The sequence below is a fragment of the Gekko japonicus genome, unplaced genomic scaffold, assembly GCF_001447785.1.
Source record: "Gekko japonicus isolate JY-2015 unplaced genomic scaffold, Gekko_japonicus_V1.1 scaffold400, whole genome shotgun sequence".
Taxonomy (NCBI): Eukaryota; Metazoa; Chordata; class Lepidosauria; order Squamata; family Gekkonidae; genus Gekko; species Gekko japonicus.
Window position 1 is genome coordinate 1078784 of NW_015165246.1, and position 26273 is coordinate 1105056.

The following is a 26273-nucleotide window of genomic DNA, read 5'->3' on the forward strand; positions in this document are numbered from 1 at the left end:
GGCGACCCACTCTGCTAAGCGTGTTTGTATGGTGGCTTGATTTCCTGTAGAAGATTAAAGGATGCGTGCGTGTGTGTAGGGTGTTTTTGTGCATGCGTTGCGTCATTGTCTGCCTTGGATGGCACATGTTGGGCGTTAAAATGAGTGGAATCAGAGACAGATAGATCTGACTTATAATAATCAAGCTACCAAAAAGGCTTCCCCTCTAGGATCGACTGAAAGAAATGGGAACTGTGGGAAATGGTGGGAATGCGTTTGTGTGGGCATGCCATTTGCACCTCTGCACATGTGCTTGTGTGAGGGCATCTCCAGCAGAAATTACTTTTTCTTAGATGAGGACTATGGTAGGAAGTGAATTGTGGAGTGGATGGCACTGTTCAGTCAACTGGATTACTATGCCAGTACCTTTTGATTTCAAAACTGACTTCAAAATAGTTGAAAGAGCTCTTTTTTTAGGAGGCAGACAATAACTACATTATTATTATTATTATTATTATTATTATTATTATTATTATTATTATTATTATTAATGGAGGAGGAGGAGGGATATTTGTGGCCCCTGAGTTATTTTCTGCACAGAATTGTGCTGAGAGGTGTTGAGCCGCACCAACATCCCTCCCATGCCATACAGCTCTTAGAAGGATACTTTTACACATCCGTCTCCTATTTTGACATATTTATTACTTCACTGTTTCCCTCAAATTAAATCCAAACTAATAGTGACTGTATGACCTTAGCTTGTCATTGCTGTTTAGTCTTTGCATCTGTCAAAACATCTTCATAAGTTGTATGCTAATTTGCTGTTCACCTATGTAGAGGCATCTGCATTTATTTATATATGTATGTATTTATTTACTTAATTAGGCTTTTATACTGCCCTCCCGCAAGCAGGCTCAGGGCGGTGTACAGCAAAGTTTTATAAAATATATATTATAAAATCATAAATAATCTAAAGTACAGTTCTAAAATATCCAAAACCCGCATAGTGCTGTAATATAATTTTAGTCCACCAGTTTACTTTAACGGTACTTTTAACAGTGGGGGGGGGAGTAGAGGGCAGTTGGGGCACCCAGCCTCTGTTCGCAGCTGATCAGCCCACCAGACCATTGATGTTAAAACCAGCTGATGTTAAGAAGCCATAGCTGTTAAAAACCATTGCCATCCTCAACCATATTCATGGCAGGGCCCTGAAGTTACAGCTTGTCCAGAATACAGCCGTCCAGGTGCTTACAGGGACACCAGGAACAGCACACATACAACCTGTGCTCCACCAGCTGCACTGGCTTCAAGTCGAGTACCGGGTCAGATTCAAGGTTTTGGTCTTGACCTTTAAGGCCCTGGATGGTCAGGGATCAGCACACCTACAGGACCGCCTCTCCTGGTAGAGGAGAGCACTGTGCTCAAGTGATCCACATCTATTGGAAGTCCCTGGCCCAAAGAGCGTCTGGCTGTCCTCAACGAGGCCTTTTTGGCAATAGCTCGGCTTGGTGGAACTCTCTGCCTACCAACATCAGGTCCCTTCCATTTCACTGTATCTGAGGAAGTGTGCATGCACATGAAAGCTCATACCATGAATAAACTTTTGTTGGTCTTAAAACTGCCCCTGTTGGTCTTAAAGCTGCCCCTGTACTCAAAATCTGTTATACAACAGCCCTAGTTCAGCCGCATGCTGCCCAGCCCCAAGGGAAGATCCCCTCCCCCCGTGCCCCCCCCCATGCAGCCAGTGTGTGGCTGGCTTAGGCAAAAGCCCTTCATCAGTAATGGCCTCAGGGTGATTGCCAAGTTTTCCTGCCTAACTCTTTCCACCCAGAATTCTGTTTCTTTTTATATGTATTTGACTGTTTTAAAAAGTAATCAAAGACCATTATTTTTGTTTATTCACTTATTTTAAAATTGCCTTAACTCGGGTGTGAGCGGCCACCCGCAAGTGGCCCGCCAGAAGACGGGCAAGTCTGCCCATAACGGCCCCCCCCCCCCCCGTCAGTCCCGACCCTTATCCGTCTACTACACTAATCAGATCTCTTGGAATGTGTAATGAATAAGCAGGTGGGAAAAACCCTCCCTTATGGCTTATTAGAGACGCGCCCCCCCCCCGAATCCTGTTCAGTACCAAAGCGACCAGATGACCCAATTCTGCATCCACCTTAATATACTCACACATTAATAGCCAAATAATTCCACAAATTGAGAACAAATGCCATATTTCAAATTTGTTTCTTGTCTGTTAAAGGCAATCCTTTCTTTAACTGTGAGGTTTAAGGTGGCTTCAGTCTGCATTCCAATGTGTGATGTAGCTGTTGCTTCCCCCTTTTGAAGAACTATTTGTTTAACTGTTTCCAAGGATCATACTATCCACAGCCTGTGTCCTTTTCAGGAGGTTCCAGGAAGAAGGGATGGCCCCACAGTATTGCAGTAAGTGGATTAAAATCTAGTGAACAATCTAGTATAAAATTAATTTGCCTATTAACTTCTGACGTGATAATTGGACATTCCCATAACATGTGTCAAATTTGAAGAAGAGAGAAGAAGAAGAGATTGGATTTATACCCCGCCCTTCACTTGGAGTCTCAGAGCGGCTTACAAACTCCTTTCCCTTCCCCTCCCCACAACAGACACCCTGTGAGGTAGGTTGGGCTGAGAGAACTCTGACAGAAACTGCTCTTTTTCAAGGACAGCTGTGCCAGAGCTTGTGACTGACCCAAGGTCACATCAGCAGGTGCAAGTGGAGGAGTGGGGAATCAAACCCGGTTCTCCCAGATTAGAGTCCACACACTTAACCATTACACCAAACTGGCTCTCATTTGCTCTTTGCTCTTGGCTGCTTACATCTTAGTTTGGTGGTTAAGAGCAGCAGACTCCAGTCTGGAGAACCAGGTTTGATTCCCCACTCCTCCTCCACGTGTAGCCTGCTGGGTGACCTTGGCCCAATCAGAGCTCTCTCAGAGCTCTCTCAGCCCCACCCACCTCTCAGGGTGTCTGTTGTGGGGAGAGGAAGGGAAGGCGATTGTAAGCTGCTCTGAGACTCCTTCGGGTAGTGAAAAGTGGGTTATAAGAACCAACTCTTCTTCTTCATCTCTGCCTCCTACCTGAGTCTGATAATCCCAATTTAAGGAATCTTAATTGCATTAATTGCAATTAATTAATTGCATATAATATTTTATTATTAATTTAATCTGAGGTCTAAAGAAGTACAGTATTTCCTGCCTTTCTGAATTTGGATATTGAGTTGCATTTTCCAGTTCTCCCATTGTTCTTCAGATATAGGTTTGAGGTCAGGTTTCAAAGAGGCGCATAAAGATTTGTGTGCTTTTGGTGATGATTCTGCAAGCACATCAGGGCCAAATTTGGTATGAAGGCAGTGGGGTTAAGTCTAAACTTCGTTTCAGTGTATGCTGATTGCAGACTCTCAGTTCTGAAATAGTAATTAGTGGTTGGGTTAGTGAAGATTCTGCTGCCCTGGACAATCCCCCCCCTCCGCCAGTCATTTGACAGTTAACAGTCAAAATGAGTGTTTGAGTGCTTCGCCAGTGCACTGCTGAGGGGATGAGATACTTCACTTAAAAATGTAGTCAGGTAATGTGATTTTGTGGCTATTCCTTGCTTACGTTTTTGAGTGCAACACATTTTGTTGCGTTTTGAAGCCTGTGGTAAGAGAGTCTCCATTTGTATTGTTTCTGTAAATATCTTTTAAAAATCCAAGTAATAAAATTTATTTAAAAAGAAAAAAAGAAAATTCCGAGTGGGTTTCTGTGCTAAACTGTGGAAATAGCTCCCTGCAAAGGTGTTTTCTTGAACTGAGGATGGCCAAAGCAGGGGACGCGGAGGGGGGGGGAGAGGGAGGTTCATAGAGCAATAAGTGGTGGACATAGAATTTATGAATATGCTAAACTTCTAATGTGCATTTTTGTTCTGCGCGTATCTGCTTATGGTATGCGCCTGCTGTACATATTCCTCATACCCTGTAAAAGCCAGGAGGGGGGGGTTCGTGGAAGGAGGGGCTGAGGGTGCCGGTGGCCCTCCGCTAGGCCCCTGCTGTCTCCACTTCCAGGAGCCCTGGTGGCGGGGGCTGGGGGGGACACCTTTTTCTGCCTGAGGTCCTGAAGCACCCCTGGCGGGTGGAGGAGGTGAGACGTGGCTGGCTGTGGCCAAGGAGAGGGGGGGGGGTGCGGAGGGAATCCTCAAGTCTCTTGGCACTTTCCTGACAAGGCACAGACTGTAGGTGAAGTATAATTTTTACAGATCCTGAAAGTATATTTAAACATGTATTCCATATTTGTACCTGGCTTGTGCATGTTTTTTGCACATCTTAAAGATGGAATGAATGCCGTGTGGGGAGTAATGCTGGCGATGACCTGAGGTGGCCTGGCAGCCCTTCACTGACCAGATGCCCAAGTGAGTGGCCGGCGCCTGCTCTGATGGCGGCATTTGTGTCCTTCCCTCCCTCGGCTGTATATTTACATTTTGGCTTTGGTGCTTTGATGCTTTATTGTAGACAAAAGCCTCTGACGATAGCAGCGATGATGAGGAATTCGTGGACGTCCCTGCGAAGGAGGGCTATGAGCCCCGCATTCCAGACCACCTTCGGGAGGAGTACGGTGAGTTTTCCCAGCTGTGGGAAGCTTCACCCTTGCACGTTGGGGCTGCAGCAGCAGAGTAAATAAGCAGCCATTATGAGGTAATAAAGTGATCGGGCCTGCGGGTAATCTCTCTGGTTGCTCCAAGGAAATCTTGACCTGGAGAGGGGAGTAAAGAAAAACAAATATTCTCTAGGAGGCAGCTTGGGTCAGGGGCTTCCTTTATTTCCTCATATGCCTCTGTGGCTTTGAACCAAGAAAGAGGAGCAGCAGTTTGTTTGTTTGTGTGTGTGTGTGTGGTGTTTCAAAAGGAACAGCTGTTTACTCAGGTGCATAATACAAGATAGGTATTGCTGGTGATCACTTGGTGGAACAGGATGGAGGTTGCATTACTTCCTTCCCAGGATGCTCTTAGTGGAGCCGACATTACACCAGGCTACCGAGAGCCATTGTCTGTGGCTCAGCCACAATCCCATGTAAAGATCCTAAGGACGGAAGGGGAAAGAGGGAGACGTTCTTACAATTCCTATTTTGGTCATTTCCTTTTCTTTATCTGTATGCTCCTTTATCCAAAGGTCTTGCGCAAAACCAGTATTTTGCAAATATTTTGGTCCTCATTATTTGCCCGGTTACTGGGTTCAGGAATGATGTTTTGCTGCATTTATTCAGCAGCCACCCAGCCTGCTCTTTTTGCGTGCTTCTGCACTTGAAAGCTACACAGCTCTCTATCACAGAAAGAGGGAATAGTGCCAGAAGACGCTGAGGCCCTGACATTCTGTTTCTTTGTTTCCCCCGATCATCACGGAGCTTGCAAAAATGCTGCCATCGGCCAAGGGACCTCGTCTGACTCTCAGGGGCTTCTTTTTCAGGGAAGCACCCTGACTGCAGAAAGATATTGTGTCGATTATCACCCTGTGTCTTCTGCTCTTTGTCATCATGTTCCTATCCAGAGAGAAATTATTGGAGAGACCTTGAGTCCTATATGAACTAGCCATGTTTGGGACTATTCATTTTTGTGAACATCTGTCAGGGTTATTTGGTTCAAAAACATCTGAGTTCCCCAAAGCAAAGGAGTTAATTATCCTTTCCCCTCTTATCCTACACCCTCCCCCTGGCAACATGAGTTAAAATAGCCTTTTCGCCTTCATGCGTATCTCCAAATCCCAATCGGAATGGAATCGCCATTAAGATGTGCACTCTCATTAATGATCCTTAAAATTCTATATACTCTATTCTTTATCTAAAATTAACTGCCGTATATTTAAGCCAAATAACCTTTATCTCCTCAATCTTCGTTCTAACCGTACAGGATCTGTGGAAAGCCTTCTAGTGAGCTGAATGGCACGGTTTAATTTTTGTTACAATAAATCTTATCACTCAAGTTGAATGTGCTTTGTGCAGGGCCGAATTTTATACAAGTTCTGAGGCCTAGCAGCAAAGCTTTATTTTGTTTCTGTGCTAAAAATGTCAGGAAACCAGTGGAGTAGGTAGATGGGAAGGGGAAGGGGAAGATCGTCCTTAGCTGGGAAAGATTAGGAAACACCTTCTGCCCCCCCCTGTTCTTTTTCCGTTTCGTGCAGCTGACCAAGAGGAAGGGGTCTTCCTACACCGAGTGAGGCTTTCCCTGCAGCCCAGTGATGCAAGGGAGTGTGGATAATGCAGTTCTGCTTGGAGTCAGGAGCAGGAAAGGCTGAGTTCATCAGCAAACGGGTCTGTTATATCCTGCTGGTAGACTAACCAGGGTTTGTGTAAGACACTGTGGTGTGAGTTGGTCTCTTCAACCCCATCTCCTTAATTATTTTTGCAACATTTTTTGCACGATAATACTGGGCTGTTGACTTTATAAGATTTTTTTAACACTTCAATTAATTCATTAATCAGTTATATTTAAATAAATACGTGTATCAGCCAATCTTAATGAATCTTTATTTAAAGCACCTTGTCTTCTCAATTTCAACACAGCCAAAAGTTCGTTTAGAAATAAGGCCATTCCATGTTAGTGAAGGCCTAGGTTAAAATCTTATTTTTTAGTCTACTTTTCTGCCTGGAGGGACCCAAAGCAGCTTCTAAAAAAAGGGGAAACTTCCAAATTAGAAAAACAAATAGACAAAGAGCACATAAACAAATGCAGGTTCGCTAGGGCCTTCAGGTCCAAGAGCCCTTTGGCTTGTGCCCTGGGCCTCAATGACTCTGGGCATGTCCAGGCTAGACTCCTGCAGGAAGAGGAGGGGAAAAGGTTAACCTGGGTGGATAGATACAAACTAGCGGAAGTGGGTAGATACAAACTAGCGGAAGACCCGCATTTAATTGTTTTAATTATTTTTTTTTACCGTCTGTGTAATATGAACCCTTTAAAAGTCCAGAATTTTTTCTTATTCTCAGTCCTGCTGATTAATCAGGGGAAAATTTTAAGGCGTGATTAAAGCGTTCATTGATTAATGACACCAATTAATCAGTTAAAGCTTGTGGCCCTGATTTAACTGTAAGGTTGAGAGCTTTCCGTTCAACGTAATCTTTGCTTTCATGCTGATTAGCGCATTTCTGTTCTTGGAGCGTTATCAAGACTCTGCCGGGCTTACCTGCTGTGCCCCATGTCTAGAAGAAGGAAGCTTTATTTTCAGTAGATGCTGCATCTGGAGAAAATCAAGCCTGTCCCCAAATCAGTCAAATGCTTCTTCCCTGGTAGTCTTTATTTTTCCCCTTTGGCCTCACTGTGCTAAAAATGTCTAAACGCAGGACAATACTTCGCACGTGTCTCATTTTTCTTAAATAATTCATTTATGTTATGTCATTTGATTTAGCCCTCCTAATTAGGTCTGACATAGAATGCAGTCCACATGCCACTGATCAGAAAGTAGGCTGTAGGTTTCACTCTGTGGGGTGCTGCTTGCCGTGCTCGTCAGTGTCATGTTTAAAGTGACATGGTCATTTTCCAGTAGGGCAATGTTAGAAAAAGGCACTGGTATCTTTGCTTGGAAGCGATGTTACATAAAATAATGCTGACCTTATGCGCCAAGTGAAAGAAGCCATCCTAAGTTAAATAACAGTTAACATCTGTGGGGCTGTTCTGTGCTTAGCAATGACATACGGTAGCAATGGAAGGGAAGTGATCCTTTTAGGTGAAATCCTCTGTTGTGAATTTCTCTTGAAGACAGTGGTGCTTCCTGAATTATTAGCTCTTCTGTCAGGATGGGAAAAACAGATTCTTAAAGAATAGATTAGAAGAAAATTAGGCTTTGATTTTTTTTTTTGAAAGCTTTTATTGAGAGCCACTGTGGTGTGGTCAGAGGGTGAAACGAAGGTCTGAGGCCTGAGTTCAGGTCCCTGCTCTGCCATGAGGTTCACTGGGTGATCTTGGGCCAGTCACACTCTCTGTAGGGTTTTCACCACCCTGATCTCCGTGGAGATAAGTGGGGCAAAATAAAAGAAGTCTAAATAAACATCACTCATTTCTTAAGACTGCAGAATAAACCAAATATTAAACCAAAGATAGCTCTTTGTGCAAAACAAATCCATAAGGGCAATTAAAAAAAAAAAAAAATCTGATTTCAGAGGTTAATGAAAACTGTATTGGGTGTCCAACCTGGAGGAATTCCATGAAGGGAAGGAGAGGGCCGGGATTTTTGTAGATTCCTTGCTCTGGTCTTGCTGCCGACCCCCAACTCTCCCCTTGTGCTGTTCTTTGGGGTTTCCTTGGGAGCGGTGGGGGAGGTTAGCGTGCTTGCTTGTACAGGAAATATATGGATTTCAAAATGAGAAACTACTTTGAATCACTTATATAAATCTGTCTTGTTAGTGATTTTGAATTAATCCACCTGCTTAAAATCAAAGTGGCTGATCTGTTTCTTTACTGTCTCTTAGTAAATTTTGCATCAACATACATGTAAATGCAAATGAGTTTATACTTATTTATTTAAAACATTCATTTCTACCTTGAGGACCTCAAGGTGGCTTGCAATATAAATAAAACAACATTAAAAAAAAACACACCATAAAAGACCACAGTTTAAAATCACAATTAGGACTGCCAATAAATAAAAACTAAATGTGTCAAATGCTGTCCTAGGTAAAACTATTTTCAGCTGCTTCCTGAAGACTGGAAGTGTGTGTGTGGGGGGGGCAGGCCCACCTCCCTGGGGAGCTTGTTCCATAATCACGGGGCTGCCACCAAAAAGGCCCTCTCTCGTGTGCCCCCCCAGGTGAGCGTGTCTGATTGGTGGGACACTCAGGAGGGCCTCTCCCTGTGATTTTAGTTGCTGGGTGGGAACATAAAGGCGAAGAAGGTCCTCCAGATACCACAGTTCCAGGTCATGCAGACGTGGCTGACTCCAGGGCCCCCTCGTTCTGTTGGCAGGCTTGTCAGGTTGTCAGCCTCTCACTTCACAGTGAGCTACAGAGCCAAGGTGTGCCTAGGCCCAGCACCGCTTAACGGGCGCACCTGCCACTGCAGGACACACACAGTCCGAAAGAGAGATTCCGCTTGAGTGCATATTCCTTTCCCAGAACTTGCAAGCACTGAAGTTAAAACAGCTTAAATAGGTAACTATTTTAAAGATGAGGAATGGAGAAGGAATAATGCTGAAGTAACAACTGTCGGGGATGCTGGGCCAACAGTGTAACTGGGAGATGCTCGAATGCCAGGTTTCTCCCATATTCAAGCACCTATCCATTTTGTGCTGATTTCAGGACAAAGACTGCCATTTCCTGTCTAATGTGTCCAGGGTATGCACTCTTCCCATTTAAATGCTAATTAAAAGTAAATAAAAATTTGAGTACAATACTAATACGGCTTTAATTAGAACACTGTAGTATGAAGCTCTTAACACTTACATAAAATGTTTGAACAATTTTCAGTGGTGCCCAACTCATCTGCATCCGAGTAAGCCAGTGCAATGTGAATCTTTCTTTATTAGCTACTATAACAAAGGCCTACTGTGTATATCAGTGAAATGTGTAAAGCCATTTAGTTGTTACATGTTAGAAACTCTGCTTTTTCAGAATCATATGGTCAGTTTGTTGTTGAGAATGAATGTCTGTTTCACGTTCGTTGCTTATATTGAGTTATTTGCAGGACAAAGAAGATTGCATCAATACTTTAATTAATGTCCCAGCTGTAAAAGGGTATGTTCTTAACAATAGGGTAGGGCAAGAAATTATTTTTAATACAGAATCTTTTGGAAGGAAGATAGTCCATTTGGCTTTGCATATGCAAGATGAAATGTAAATTTGTAAAAGAATTTAGGTGATTAGGCAGCTGAAGTGTGAAGACATAACCCATTAGGGGTGTCATGCCAAATTAACATTACCAGGGTTTTTAATGACCCCTCATTTGTATAATCCTTATTTACACTTGCACCTGATCTCTGCAGGAGGGCAGCCATTTTGTGCTATCCCATTCAGTCTGAACGTCCTGTCTGTTCTCTGCCTTTGTCTAAAGACAGCACAAACATTGACATTTTACCCGGGAGGCTGTGGTTTTAAGGAACTCATCTTGTTGTTTGTTCTTGACCGTAAAATGGAGCTGCCCGTGTTTGCTTTGAGATTCAGAAAGTTCTGGAGAGAAAGTGGAGGGGGGAAAGCTCTTCTGTTGGTGGGTTACCAACAGGAAGGGAACTCTTCCGCTTGCCTCCTTGTGACAGACAGAAGTGAGTTCCGTCCTCCCTTCCCTCATGGCCCCTCCCACTTTCCCCTTGAGTGAGAGAATACTGGTTGGGGGCAGAAGGGGAGGGATTCTGTGCCAGAGTCTTTCTCCAGAACTTATGGGTGGGATTTGGAGTCAGTATTCCCAGTGGAAAGATCTGGAAAACGTGATTCTGTGAACGACTCATAAAGTAAGTTGCGACCAGTGTTCCCTCTAAGCTGAGTTAGTGTGAGCTAGCTCACAGTTTTTCAGCCTTCAGCTCACACGTTTTTGTCTTGGCTCAGGAAGGTTGGCTCCAGAGCAAATGAATGTATACAGTAGCCAAATTGCTCACTCACAACTTTAATGCCAGTAGCTCACAAAGTAGAATTTTTGCTCACAAGAGTCCACAGCTTAGAGGGAACATACCTGAACTTCCGGTGTGTTTAGCTGTAGAATAAATGAAGACTTTACATTTCTCCATTTCTTATGGCTGCAACTCCCCATCCTTGTGGGAGATTATGTTCAGGAAGTCCTGGGATAACTGAGTTTAAAGGTACAGGTTACCACACGTGATCAGTTGGTGCATGTGTCTGTGGCTCACTTTCCATCGGGACGGAGGATTCTGAATTTTGTAATTTCTGATATTCAGAGTCTCTGTTACTTCTGTAGAAAGCAGACTGGGATGTTTGGGCAAAGACAGTGAAATAGACTCCCCACACAGCCAGGACCAGGTAAGGTACTTACTGGTTTTGCCAGGGGAGGAGGGACGGGTAAGAGCCAAGTGATGTCTGTCTCTGGGTTGGGGAACCCTAAACAGGCACGGACAACCAAGAGCACATTCCAGCCAGAAGGCCTTGTCTAGCTGCTCCATAGCCCCCTGCCACTGCTTCCCTCCCCTCCCCTCCCACCGTGCAGACGGGTTTTCATTTCTTCCTGTTTGTAGCAGGTGGTGTTTCGGGGTCTGTGTGCTTGGAAGCCAGCAGTGGGAACGATTCCAGCTTCCGCTGCAAGCTGAAGGAGACGGGCCGCTTTGCTTATGGGGCCAAGGAAGGTTGTGGTGCGAGAGGTCTGGCCAAGGCGGCTGTGGGATGGGATGTCCTGCCCCAGTGGGTGGGTGTTCTGCCAGGCAGTGGTCATTGGCAGTCCACACTGCTGTTGCTTGCAGCATGAGCAGCTAGAAAAACTTGCTTTTCTAGAGGTGAGCCTCTAGTGGCTGGGCTTTCCTGAAAGTGCAGCACACTCCCGCCAACCCAGCGGGTCGAAAGCTAATTAACATCAAAAAATGCGAGTAGACGAATGGGTACCTACCCTTAGATGGGTAGGGGGCACCCACCTCTGTCGAAGGAGGCATGGTGGAAAATGCGGATGGTGTGGAGAAGCGGAGGGAGGAATACACTGGGAAAACCAGGAACACACAGGAACGGAGTTCCGGCTGGCTCTCAAGTTGGCCACGCCCAGCAGGAACTCATTAGGGGTGTGTGGCCTAACATGGAAAGGAGTTCCTGCTACAAAAACGCCCTGGGCTTGGACCACAAACAAGGTCAACAGAATAAGAAGCAAAAGGTGGGTTTGGCTGGATGACCACACTTCTGGTAACATGGGGGTGCGGCCTAATGTGCTAATGAGCTGTGCTGTCAGGGGTGTGGCCCAATATGCCCCTAAATGCTAATGTGGCCCAAGATAGAAAAATAGTTCCTAGAATGACCAAAAATGTGAACCGCCCAGAGACCCCTTCGGGGATTAGGACGGTATATCAAGTGTAAAGTAAATAATAATAATAAAAAATTCCAGTCCCTGCTCACACTTCGGTCTGCTGTATCTGCTCACTCCACTGTGCCGTGGGCCTAGCTGCCCACCTTTCCACCAGCCCTGTGCACGTTATCTACTTGTCTCCATCTGTCCTTTGCTCTGGGCCCAATGCTGCTCACATGAAACTTGCACTGAGAAGATTTCTGAAAGCCCTGGACAGAGTTTCCCTCTCCACTGTTACCTGGCAATCGTGGCTATTGCCATGTGCTTGCTACATCCGCTCAGCATTTTGGGGTTGCCCCAGGCATAGGGGGAAAGTCACGGGCCTGAGGGGAAGCCTCTTAAAAAGTGGGTAGCCTGGTTTTTAGCAGGAAGTGGATGCCTCTTTATATTGAGTGCAGTGAAACATTCTTTTAAAATTATTATTATTGTTGTTGTTGTTGTAACAATTTGGTGGTTGGCATTCATTCCCTACCTACTAGTTTGGCCCAAATTCCTACTGGAATAGCTTGAGCACTCCCTCCCACTGCAGTGCTAGAAAGGCTGATGCTTTAGATTTGCATCTGGGTTTTGGGGGGGGGGGTTTGCCCCCTGGAGGGGATTTTTATTGCATTCTTTTTGTATACTACAAACTACAACAAAAAATTGGGAAGGGGTAACTACATCTAGGGAGAAAGGAAAGAAAACCACAACTAACTAAAACCCCAAGAATAGGAGATCATCACAACAGCTTGTATAAATGTTAAATTGCTAATATTACTTTGAACATGCTATTTTTTTTTATCATTTTATCCAAAGTTTTAACCATTCAAGAGAACCCCCAGAGCATCCCACAGTAAAACTAAAGTTTAAAGGCACACTTCAGAGTCCTTCAGCCTTCATTTTGTCTTATCTTTTCTAATCCTCAATTTATATGTACACTTGGGGGCAGCCGCTCCCTTATCAGAAAGAGAGTCCTCGTCGGAAGACCCCAAATCCAATTCGCCACTGGATTTGCTGTCATATTCTTCCTTCTCGACCTCGGCTGGCTTTCGGCTGCACTCTCAGGAACTCACGTGCTTTGGAAACAGGGTCAATCTTTTCTTTTTTATCTTGTAGTTTGAAAATGACTCCTTCTGGAATTAACCACCTGTAGACAATGCTGTTTATTTGAAGAAAAAGGATTAAATCCTTATATTTCTTTCTCTTTTGCCTTATTTCGAATGGAATGTCTTTTAGAATCCTGATAGTGTTGTCCCCGATTTTCAAGGGTGTTCCTGTAGTTGCTTTCAGGATAGAATCCCTCACATGTCGCTTTGAGAATCTAGCCACTATTTCCCCAGGCAGATTATTCTTTTTGATGTACACGGAATAGGACCTATAGACCACATCCATTTCGCTTGCAAGATACTCCGCTTTCAAATCTGTAACTGGGGCTAATGCTTCACTCAGGAGTTGCTTTAGATTCTCACCTTTTAATTCTGGGACCCCTTGAAACCGCAGGACCAAATTTGCTTTCTCCATTTGCAGCTGTAAAAGTTGTGATTCTTCAGAGACTTGCTCCTTTTCCAGCTTTTGCACCTTTTTCTTAACTTTTTTGGCGTTGGCATCCATTTTCTTCATCTTAGCCATTTGCTCCGTTATTTTTAAAGTCTCAGTCAGTCAGAGCTGCTGAGTTGCTAGAGTCTGATTTAGATTTGTCAGCTGTTGTTCGATGTTAGTCATCTGGTCCAGCAGAGGGCGCAAGGACTCTGCCAACATTTTGGAGAGCTCGGTGGTCTCTTCCGGTCGAGGGCTCAAGCCAGCTGGTTTCACTTTTACTGGTTTGTCTTTCTCTGCCCTCTTCCCCGCCATCTTTATGGATTGTTTATTTTTATGAAAACTTGCTAAAGTCTCTGAAATACGCCCATACGCTCTGGTAAGTCTCTCAAAACAGATTTCAACGCTTGTTTCTTCTGCTCCCCCCTAAGTATTTTGTTGTTTAGTTCATGCGTATGGGAGGGGCTCCTCCCCCGCCCGTTTTTTTTTTGCCGTTCAGAGGGGGTAGCTTTCTTTTTAAATTCTCGTTTCGTTTTAACCTGATTCACAGTTCATTGTTGATCATACAACCTCGCTCGGCATATGTTTAAAACACTCGATCTCCGACGCTTGTCCCGGTCAGCAGCTCTAGATCCATACGGACACTCAGTGGCAGGACCGTCGGGGCGGAGGAGCGCCTCAATTCCCCAGCATCGCGCTGGCGAAGAGGCCACCCCTCAAAAGCCCCAGGGCTAGGAGCCTTTTCAACCCGTTCCCCCCCCCTCCGTTCCGCCGGTGCACAGATCACATCCCTGGGAGGTCCGGGAGATGCGTCTGCCAGCGTGTCGCCATAAACTGGAAGCCAGATTTGCATCTGGCTTAAAGCAGTGCTCCTCCCCCAGATGTGCGCCGCTGAGTGACACACATAAAGGCATCTACTGGCAAAGCAGCAAAACTCATCTACATGCCTGAAAGATACACTGAGAATCTGAGTAGAGTAAAATTAGAAATAAGGTTTGAGGGGAACAGTACAGTTGCTCTGGAGAAGTAGCCGGCTCCAGCAATCGGAGAAGCACTGCTCAGGACTCAATGCCCCGTTAGACGCTGAATATCTGGGACACTCGCGTACACAGGTGCATTTCCCTTTAAAGAGGGGGGGGTGAGAGGAGAAGTGAAGCCGAAGTGTTAGCTCCCTGTCCCTATTATTTCAAAGGTTGGAAAGCAGTGAGGGGTGAGGTCAGGCAACAGGTCTGTGCCATTGGTTGGCTGAAATGGAAGAGGGCCGGGATCCTGGGAACATCTCAAAGGGAGGAAAGGGAGTGGATGGCTCTGGCTGGGGGAGAGGCATCTGCAGAGACAGTCTTAATTGCCTCCTTGGGCCTGGGTTTTCTGCTGGAAATTTAAATAGTGTTAATTATGTTATTGGGCTGCCTGACCTTTTAGGGAAAATGCTGTTGGAGCTCTAGTTTGTTCCCTGGTGGAATGGTAACTGGGCAGGATTCTTTTGCGACTCTTGGTCCGCTGATTAATCTCTGGATTAATGGTCTGGTGGCTCAGTAGTGGGAGAGCCTCCTCTTCTCTCTAGAAAGACTCTCTTTGCAGTGTGATCAGAGGGGCTGGGCCCTGCTCTTCCTGCCAGCTGCCAGTCTGCCAAGGCGCTGATGCCTAGAAATCCTGCTCTTTGCCTGCACAGGACTGGCAGTCGGAAGTTGATCCGATGTCTCAAAATGGAGGCGGGGAGAGAAAGTCAAGGCTCAATGGCACCAGGCTTTCTGCCCTTGTTAGTCACGTGGAAACTAGCAAAAAGAAAGAAGGAGGTGCTCTTCATGGAGACCGAAGACTCAAGGAAATACCAAATTCTGCAAGCAATACGTAGAACTACTTTTAACTTTTCACAGGATCCATTTGCATGACAGTCGCTCAGCTTTGTTTGGAAGGTTTGCAAACTGCTCTGCTGCATCAAATCCGCCCCCCCCCCCAAATGAGGTTTTCCCTGGCCAGGCGCACAAGGTTTGAAATGGGCCCTTAAGAGAAGCACTGGTAGAAGCCACATGCCGACAGAGAGAGTCAAAATCTTAGTTGTGCAGGGAGATATGCTACTAGCGGTTGCTTCCCCAAAGGCACGTGTGTGAACATCTGTTTGCATAACTGTAAATCAGATTACTGTGATCATCCTTGGCAAAGAAAATAAGAGACAGCTGGATCCTATTTTAACGTACTAAAAAAAAACCTGGTAAGTTCACCGTAGGTTTCCAAAGAATGTGGTGGGAGAGTAATTTTGAATTCACCACAGAGAGGTAAGGAGATAGAAAAAGGTGACTGTAACATCTGTTTCAGTAAGAGCAGTTGTGTATAAGTGGGAAAGAAGAGAGCAAGCTCGTTTGAGGCAGTGGATTCCATTACAGACTTCAACAGGGGTGCAGTTGGTTTCTGTGACCACGGAGCAGTTTGTGTTATATATGCCTTATCCCGCCTTATCTCCTCCGACTCAAGCGGGCTGCACATATGCATAAATATTATTTATTGAGAAAAGCCACGTGCCGGCTCTCCAGACAGCTGCTTGTGGCGCCTCAGTATCGTGGCCCAAAGCTGTTTAGGGCCTTGAAGGTCAGCCATACTTTGACCTGTTCCTTGACACAGATGGGCAGCCCGTGCAGCTCCTTCTGTGCAGGGGTTCTTTGTCCCAGCATGAGACTGCCTGCCACAACTTGGACCCGTGGAAGCAACTCCTGGGCAGATATGAGCATCCAGCCATAGGTCAGAAGTCACTGGCAAATGTGCTCCTTCTGGGGAATGCAGCCCATCCAGTCCTCAAGCAGGCTTGTCACTGACCGGCAGACCCTCACTCTTCCTGGGCTTAAGCATGAGTTTCTGGGCCCAGATCCGTCCCATCGCCAGGTACCTCTTTAGGACTTAGCTGCCTCTTAATGTTGGTGGCACATCACTCCAGACTCCTGGATGATCTCTTCCACGATTGGCCAGGTTTTTAAATATAGTGTGCAGCAGCCTGACTTGCTAAAATAAATGTCTTTTACTTAAAGAATAAATCTCATAAAAACAATACTGATGCACTCACACATTCAATCAAGTTCCTTAGAAATACAGTATTAAAATAAGCACATTTGCATTAGCAGGTGGGGGTGATGATGGGTGATACTTATCTGTCTTCGCAGCTTGGTTGTTCCAATGAAGAATGGATGGAAAGAAATGGAAAACTAAGGGAATTCACACACGACTAGAACCAGCCAGAACGTGTGGGCAGTGGAGGCGAGGGTTGGGGATAGCAAGTGGGACTTAGGAGGGGTAAAAGCAGACAGGGGTTGTTTCGGGGGAGATGCTAGTTGATCAAGTAGGAGAGAGAGAGACCATGTGACTGGTTCTCTCCTTTTATTGGGGGGATCCAGGAGGTGGGTGGTGGCCGTGCCAACCTCCTGGCCCACCTACCTGTTAGTCCGTCCCAAAAACAATCCTATTGGTTGCATGGAGGGAGGGGTGGTTACCTAACAGGAGTGGCCAATATTGAAATCTAAAACCTTACTTAAAGAAGGGCATCTGGCCAGGTGTGAAAACCTTGGCGTCCGGATGCTTCATTGGAGTGTTGATGAAGCTGGCCATTCTCATTGTAAACCAAATGTCCATTTGGCAGGAAATAACAAAGCAGGAACAAAGCAGTGATATGTTGTACCTGATCACAACTAGATCTGCAATGGGGGCTGTCTCTTCTCAAAGCTGTTGTTTCTTACTACTCACAATAATGGAGGTGTGTGCTTCTTCACCAGGCTGGTAACTGTGTAACTGAAACCTTATTCACATGTAAGGCTTGTGCAAGTACCTTCTATGTGTTGCATCACAACAGGTGACTTGAAATGTACAGTCCTCTGAGCCTGTGTGTGTGTGTGTGCACAGTCAGTTGTGTGTGTAGCAATAAATATAGTCCATAAAGCAAAATATCAAGTTCATTCTCTATCAGGGAGCGGTGGCGCAGGCAGTACGACACCTGCGGGTAACATCAATAGCGAACAGCCACAATGGCTGTTCGAATCCCCACCGCGGCCGGGTTGAGCCCCCGGCCCCTGTCCCAGCTCCCGCCAACCCAGCGGCTCGAAGTAACAACAAGAGGAATGGGTACCTGTCCTAGGTGGCAGGGGGCACCCTCCTCCTGGCTCTGTGCCAGGAGTGCGGTCGATGGCAGCGGCGGCAAGCAGCGGCAAGCGGAGCGGCGATGAGAGGAATGGCAGCGGAACAACTGAGCGATCTGAGGTGGGCGGCGATCAGATCGAGTGGAGGCGGAGCCAGAGCAACGTGGGGACGCAGCACGGCAGGAGCCGATGGGACATATCGCCGGAAGCTGTGCCCCGAAGCGGCTGTGCTTCGAAGGAAAGTCATCAGAGCCTACCCGGAATTGGTCGCCAGTCATCCGGATCGCAGAAGGAACAACGAGGCCCACCGGAGAGAATAAGAAAGACTTCGCCGCATGGGTGCTGTTAGGACATCCCCTCCCTGTGAAAGATTGTGGCCCTAGCTAGGTACCAACTACGTAAGTAGTTCATTGTAAACCGCTCTGAGACCCATTAGGGGTCACGAGCGGTATAGAAATCGAAATATAAAATAAAAATAAATAAAAATAAAACCTGAACTGTCCCTCTGAGTCCCGCACTTCATTAATAGCGGGGAATTCTGTTCTTCAGAAGTTTCTGTTCATATTGTTCATTTTTATATTCTAGCTCTGTAGGGTTTTCCGCCCTCCTTTTCAATTAAATGTATACTAATGCTAAGTAATTTTGTTACTCCTAAATCCAAATGGCTGATGTGAGTTGTTCTCCTTATTTCTTTGAGTTTTCGTTTAGGGGCTTTTATCTCTCCTTAATCCCACCATTTCTGTCAGGACATAATCTCTTTCTCAAATTTACATTTTAATTACAAGGCCAGCCAAGCTGGTAAAAATCAATAACGTCAGCATTCAGGAGCCCAACTTGCTGCTGAAGGGCCAGCCTCTCTATTTCCTCCTATTGATCCGTCTCTTTAATACTGTCTGTTTTATTGCTTCAGGCAAATGGGTGCTGGTTGGTCCATTTAAACAAACACACACGGTTTGGACACTTGTCTCAAAGCAAGTATTTAAAACAAATTTGAACAAAAGGTGTTTTGAAGATCAGGTGGCCGTGCATAAATTTGATACAGGAATATCTTTTGGAGGATTCTGATGCTACACCGGTTGGCACTGGGGCCACAGAATTGTAACTGATTATTTAAATGAAGAGATTTTGCATTTATTGTAAGCAGCTTGTCATTGCCTTTTGAAAGGCTCAAAATGATCACTTAGCAAATGCTTCAAAATTGTAGCTCTTGTGACTTCGACTGCAGTTGTCATTATTGATCTTCTTGATGTTCTGTTGTTTTGCTCACCTTTCACACAAAATCATAGAATGGCAAAGCGTAAGGTTTAAGAAATGAATCTTGGAACACACTCCTTCTTGAACCCAGTGGGCTTAGAACTCTGCTTGGAACACTTCCAGTTAATCACATGACATGACCCTGTTGGTTGTGTGTGGTACAAATGACCGTAAGTTCGTCTTCGGTCTTCTGTGCAGTCCACATGGGAACTGCATACACACAGGCCTGCCAACAGAGAGAAAGGAGTTTGTAAGCTGCTCTGAGACGCCAAGTGAAGGGTAGGGTATAAATCCAATCTCCTCCTCCTCCTCACAGAGCATGTTGCCATGTAAACTGCTGGCAATGCCAGCAACAGCTGACATTGTGAGACTCCCCCAGGCAGACTATACAGATGGAGTGCTCGTAGGTCTGGAGCATTTTTGTGCCTCACTTGAATGTACTTTTTAAAGAGGGACTTTTGGGCTATCACGAGTTGAACCAACTTGACCAAAAGCCCGGAAGATCAACAGAATTGATGAAAAATCCCATGAAGAGAAAGTAAAAGCAGAGAGCAAAGCTAGAAGTATTCTTCTCATCTCGGCGGCAAAAGAACTGAGGGAAAATGGCACCACTCCCGCTGCTAGAAATTTCCCTTCCCCTCCCCACAACAGACACCCTGTAAGTTCCTGTCCCTGGCGTCCAGTGAAACCGGTGCCCCCTCCCATCATGATTGAGGGCGAAGAGCATTACGAAATATCACGGATTCTGGACTCTAAGATCTAACGGGGGAAATTACTGTATTTGGTGGAATGGGTGGATTTTTGGACCCCAGCACCTCAAATGGGTGGAGGTAGGGGATATTCGGGCCCCTGACCTGTTGCGGCAGTTCCATCAGGAGTTCCCGGACAAACCGGGAGACCTCCCGGAATGGTCGGGAGAAGCTGATTTTTGAGAGGGCAGTATGTCAGCTATGCTGCCATGGGGTTTGGGGAGTTCGTTCTGTGTCTTGGTAATTGCTATTGCATTCCTATCTCTGCTGTTCTGCCTGTGCTGAAATGCTTATCGCTACAGATGTGCAGGAGGAGGTTGTATTGTCTGGAAGTCTCCTATGTACCGTGAGAGACTCCTGGTTCCCTGCTTTCGCCACCTAACGGTTTCCTAGCTGGTCCTGCGCGGGGGAAGGGGAGCTAAGTGGCCCATGCCATGGGGGGGTGCATACGAATGCCCTATATCCTATTATGCTCAATGGGTTGCCGCCATTCTTAACAGTGCCTGTGTTACTGCATCTATAGCTTTGCAATAAAAGTATAACCATTCCTGAATGCGTGTACTTCGTTGCAAGCTGTAGGTTCTGACAGTAAGCGGGGCTGAGAGGGCTCTAAGAGAACTGCTCTGACAGAATTATGGCTTGCCCAAGGTCATCCAGCAGCTGCAAGTGGAGGAGTGGGGAATCAAACCCGGTTTTTCCAGATTAGAGTCTGTGCACTTAACCACCACACCAAACTGAGTTCGAATAAGCCAATAGGAAAATCATCTGCCTCACATAAACTCACTCTGAAGGCTGAATCCAAAGCCTCTGCACCTTCAGTTCCTGACCTCAGATCCACACAGGTGTCAGTCCCAATCTCCAGATCCAGCCACTGCCCATCAAAGCACGTCTGAGCCTCCAGCAAAGAAGGCATGTTCAAAGTTTAAGCGTTCCGAGAAAACAAAGGTTCTGAGCTCCCCCAAGCAGGCTGAAAACAACTCAAGACCCTCACTCACCAATAGTCTTGGAGAATGTTCCATCTTTGATTCTGTGAACCCCATCATTGCATTTTGAGGAGCCTGAGGACTCCAGCTCTGAGGGTATACTTTTGTCAAATCCTGCAGCAAAGGATAAACCTCACCTGGTTCCACAGCCACCAATTCCAATGCAGCAAAGCCAACAATCGATGCTTACCCAGCCATTCTCTTCTCATCTTTGATGGGATGCTCCTTGGTCCTTCCTGTTCCAGCCAGGCCCATGGCCAGCTTACTAATCTTACCCACAGCATTGGGGCGATCCACTATCTTTGGACCAACCTACATTGCAGGTGCAATCTTCAGCTCCCTTCCAAGCTATGATGGTTTATGAACACTTCCCTGATTCCAACCAGGTGGAGGGCTCTCATTCCAACCCAGGTTTGGAGCTAGCCACTGACCCATCCCCAGATGAGGCTGTTGGAGACACAGCACCCATCTCCCCTAACAAGGACCTGTGCTTATTCTTTGAGCACATGCTCAGAATGGCAAATTTGTTGGAATTAGATTTTTTATCCACCAACTCCCAAGCCAAAACACAAAATTCTATCTGCTCTTTATTCAGGTGCACCTGTCTCCATTGACCTCTGGTCCATGAGGCCTTTCTAGGCATGTCTAAGAACATCTGGGAGAAGCCATCCACCATTCCATCTATAGCAACAAGGTCCAGCAGACAGATTGGGGTTTCTTGTTTAGTCATCCCACCCCATCTTCGCTTGTGACAGCAGAAGTCCAGGCCAAGCATCAACACGGATCTCACTCTGCAGTAAATTTGATGCCCTAGGCTGTAAGGTGTATTCAGCTGGTGCTTTAAATTTTAGAATCGCCAATTATCAGGCAATAATGGCTGCCTGTCAGCTGTTCTTATGAGACCACATGACATCTTACATTGACTTTCTTCCTGAGGACCAGTGATCAGTGGCCAAGGTACTGCATACTGAGGTGACATGTCTTTCCTGAGCAATGTTTAAAGTAAAGGGAATGCTTCCACCAGCAGCAGAGGTACCAGTAAGGTGTTCCTCCTCCTTTTTCCTATCTTGGGCATCATCACTATTACTCTTCCCAAACCCAGGGACTGAAGACATTATTCTGACCGTATGACACCAATTTACCTTCCTCCCACTTCTTCCATGAGAGATTAGCCCGTTTCTTGGCTGCTTGGCAGGATATCACCGGTTGACTCCTGGGTTCTTGCCATGGTTGAAAGGGAAGTACAGATAGTTTGTGCAGAGTCCCCTTTTGGTCCCCCCTCCCTCTTATAGAGGGAAGTATGCTAATGAGTTATGACCACTTGAAGGACGCTGTCATGACCTTGTCCAGAAAGATCAAGCTAGTGGATGGATGTTCTGTTTTTAATGGTTTTTATTCACATTACTTCTCTATTGCCAAGAATGATGGGGGCCTTCATCATCCTCGATTTATGCAACTTAAACAGTTTTTATTGATTAAAAAAATTGGATAGTTTCTGTTTCTCAGGTTTTACAGATGTTAAAATTAAATTGGTGGTTTGTGGTTTTGGGCTTAAAAGTTATGTATGTTGTTGTTGTTCAGTCGCACAGTCGAGTCCGACTCTTCGTGACCCCATGGACCAAGTCACACCAGGCCTTCCTGTCTTCCACCGTCCTCTGAAGTTTGCTCAATTTCATGTTCGTTGCATCTATGACACTGTCTAACCATCTCATCCTTTGCCGTCCCCGTCTTCTTTGACCTTCGATCTTTCCCAGCATCAGTGTCTTCTCCAGTGAGTGCTCCCTTCTCATTTGGTGGCCAAAGTATTTGAGCTTCAGTTTCATTATCTGGCCTTCCAGGGAACAGTCAGGGTTGATTTCTTTTAGGATTGACTGATTTGATCTTCTTGCAGTCCAAGGGACTCTCAAGAGTCTTCTCCAGCACCCAATATGTATGTCCATATTGCTATTCATCCCAACCAAAGGAAGTACCTTCGGGGGGGGGGGTTGGGGGGGGTTGTCAGCATATGGTAGTTTTTTGGGGGGTCAGCATACGGTCACCTCAGTTTGGCTACCACACCCTGTTTTTTCGCTAAGAGTATGACGGTGGTTACTGCCTTCCTTCAGTCTAAGAGCTGCACTGTCTTCCCCCATCTAGATGACTGGTGGCTTTACCCACTGAGGAGTTGCTCTGGCAGCATCAACCTGTACCGGTACAGACAGACAACACTACCACCATGTTCTGTCTCAACAAACAGGGTGGTACAGTGTCATCTCTCTGTGGGAAGGCAACAGAAATCTGGAAATGGGCAAGTTAGTACAAAGTCTTCCTTCATGCAGACCAAACTCAGCTGTGCTGTGCTTGTAGAGAGAAAGTTAAAAAGCTAAAGCTCAGTATGAGTTTAGGCTTGCAAGAGGTGCTAGAAACAACAAGAAAAGGTTCTTTCTTTATTTTCACAGTAATAAAAAGAGCAAGGACATGGTAGGCCCATTGGGGGGACAGGAAAGTGAAATTGTAACAGGTGATAAAGAGAGGGCAGAACTGCTCAATTCCTACATTTCCTCAGCCTTCTTTTGTGAGGGAAAAGGTAGTCAACACGGCAAAAAATAGAACACATGAAGGGACTTGCATCCTGGGATAGGCATAGGGGGTAGTACACACACACCTATTTTTTTTAATGAAACAAAGTTCTCAGGGCCAGATTAATTGCATCCAAGGGTACTAAAAGAGCTTGCAGACATTTCTGAGCCTCTGTCTTTTATTTTTGAGAATTCTTGGAGAACAGGTGAGGTGCCAGAAGATTGGAGGCGGGCAAATGTTGTCCCCATCTTCAAGAAGGGGAAAAGAGGATCCGGATAACTACCGACCCATCAGCTTGACGTCTATACCTGGAAAAGTTTTAGAACAAATCAATCAGTCCTTGAACATTTAGAAAGGACCGGTGTGATTACTAAGAGCCAGCATGGGTTTCTCAAGAACAAATCATGTCAAACGGACTTTATCTCTTTTTCCAAAAAAGTTTCTGCCTTGCTGGATCAGGTGAATGCTGTAGACATAGTTTATCTTGATTTAAGTAAGGTTTTTGATAGGTAAAGGTAAAGGTTCCCTTGCTCGAAAGCCAGACGAATCTGACTCTAGGGTTGCGGTGCTCATCTCCGTTTCAAAGCCGAAGAGCCAGCGTTGTCCGAAGACGTTTCCGTGGCCATGTGGCCGGCATAACTAAACACCAAGGCGCACGGAACGCTGTTCCCTTCCCACCGAAGTGGTACCTATTTATCTACTTGCAATTTCTTGCTTTTGAACTGCTAGGTTGGCAGGAGCTGGAACTAGAGACAGGAGCTCACCCCGTCTTGCGGCACCCGGGTCTTGAACTCCTGAACTACTGACCTTCCACAGCCTGCAGTTCAGCGTCTTAACCACTTGAGCCACCGCAGCTCCTAAGGTTTTTGATAGCGTTCCACATAATATTCTTGTTGACAAATTGGTAAAATGTGGTTTGGATCCTATGACTGTTTGGTGACTCTGTAACTGGTTGACAGATCACACCCAAAGAGTGCTTGTGAATGGTTCCTCATCTTCTTGGAGAGGAGTGACAAGTGGAGTGCCTCAAGGATCTGAGACCTGTTTTATTCAACATCTTTATAAATGATTTGGATGAAGGAATAGAGGGAATCCTTAAATTTGCAGATGATACTAAATTGGGAGGGGTAGCAAACACGGCTAGAAAACAGAGTCAATATACAGGATGGTCTCGGCAGGCTGGAAAACTGGGCTAAAACAAATAAAATGAATTTCTATGGGGATAAATGTAAAGTTCTGCATTTAGGTAGGAAAAATGAAATGCATGATCATAGGATGAGGGAGACTTGTCTTGGCAGTAATATGTGTGAAAATGATCTAGGGGTCTTAATAGACCATACACTGAACATGAGTCAGCAGTGTGATGTGGTAGCTAAAAAGGCAAATGCCATTTTGGTCTATATAGTATCCAGATCATGAGAAGTGGTGGTATTGCTTTACTCTGCTATGGTTAGACCTCACCTAGAGTACTGTGTTCAGTTCAGTTCTGGGCACCACAATTTAAGAAGGATATAGACAGAGGAGGGCAACGAAGATGGTGAGGGGTCCAGACATCAAGTCCTCTGAGGAAAGGTTGAAGGAGCTGGGTGTGTTTAGCCTGGACAGGAGAAGACTGAGAGGGGATACGATAACCATCTTCAAGTACTTGAAGGGCCCTCATATAGAGGATGCAGTGGAATTGTTTTCTGTTGCCCCAGAAGGTCGGACCAGTACCAGTGGGTTGAAATTAAAAGAGTTTTCGGCTAAACGTTAGGAAGAATTTCCTGACAGAGCGGCTCCTCAGTAGAATAGACTTCCTCGGGAGGTGCTCTCCTTCTTTGGAGGTTTTCAAACAGAGGCTAGATGGCCACCTGACAGGCATGCTGACGCTGTGAACTTAGGCAGATCATGAAAGGGAGGGCAGGAAGGGTTGCCTGTCTCAGTGTTTAGTTCTTGTGGCCCTTTTTTACACGCCCAGGGAAATGCTGATCACCACTTTGGGGTCAGGTGGCAATTTTTCTCCAGGCCAGTTTGGCCAGGGATCCTGGAAGTTTTTTGCCCTATTCTGGGCATGGAGTGTGTGGTAGTGTGTGGGGGGGAAGGTATTTGTGAATTTCCTGCCTTGTGCAGGGGGTTGGACAAGATGACCCTGGCGGTCCCTTCCTTCCTTGTGGTTCTATGTGATCCACATTGCTAGGGTCCACAACTCTGCTGCAGACTTTCTGAGCAGATTCACCTTCCCTCCTCATGAGTTGTCCCTATCAAGGAAATATATCCTTTCCATTTTTCAGGAATGGGAGTTCCCATCTGAAGCCATCAATGAAATCACGCCCCAACGTCCTCTCCGTCCCCAACAGGAATCACCCCCCTGGTATACTGTGGAATTCAGAGGGATGAAAATAGAACTCAGATGACGAGAGCGAATCTGACAATGGGTTCATGACAAAGCCTCAATATCATCTTAAAGGGTGTTTATGGAAACCTGTGAGATGGTGGCGATGGCCACCATCGTCATCAATATTCAAGATGGTGACCGACACGGAGCTCTGAATTCTGAGCTCCATGTTTTAGAAACAGTTGGTTGGAACTGCAGCTTGATGGTGGTGTGCTGGTCAGAAGACGTACCCTCTGTAGCCTGAGGAGGTTTGGGGGGGGGGTTCTGTTTGGGGCTGCCTTCATTCCATGGTACGGACGGGGGATTCTCCTGGGTGTTGCCTGCTGCAGGCCTGACTGTCAGCCTTGCAGTTGCTGCGCCCTCTGATTTTCCTGCTGCGCCTCCCTGCTGCTGTCAGATTGGATGTCAGCCTTGGTGTTTCACGCTGCCGGAGCGGCATCCTACACTGTGGAGGCGGCACACTCTGCTGTGCGCTTGCTGACTCTGGGGACCTTGCAGGGGTCTTGGTCCGATCCACGGGGGCTGACTGCTTGGAATCAAACCATCATCTTGGCTCATCTCGGCTCTCTTCAACTGACCCAGCCAGGCCCCCAAAGCGCAAGCCCGACCCGTTTTTGCGGGTGGCATCATGTGGCAGCAAGTGGACCTGGATTGTCCCATCTGAGAGGATTTTCGGATCAGCTGGATGTGGATTGGAACGTGCTGGGAACCTCTGATAAAGAGAAGGTAGATCGGGGGCACTGAATGTTTTTTGGCGTCAGACCCAGATCTT

The 26273-nt window shown here is 46.1% G+C and overlaps 1 protein-coding gene across 1 annotated transcript in view; it reads left to right on the plus strand.

The window, feature by feature from the left end:
• The window catches only part of UVSSA (UV stimulated scaffold protein A), an 86112-nt gene that overhangs the window by 26367 nt on the left and 33472 nt on the right, over positions 1–26273 (plus strand). The window contains exon 7 of the mRNA XM_015410086.1: positions 4493–4595. Coding sequence (XP_015265572.1) covers positions 4493–4595 — 103 coding nt within the window. The remainder of the gene's footprint in view (positions 1–4492; positions 4596–26273) is intronic.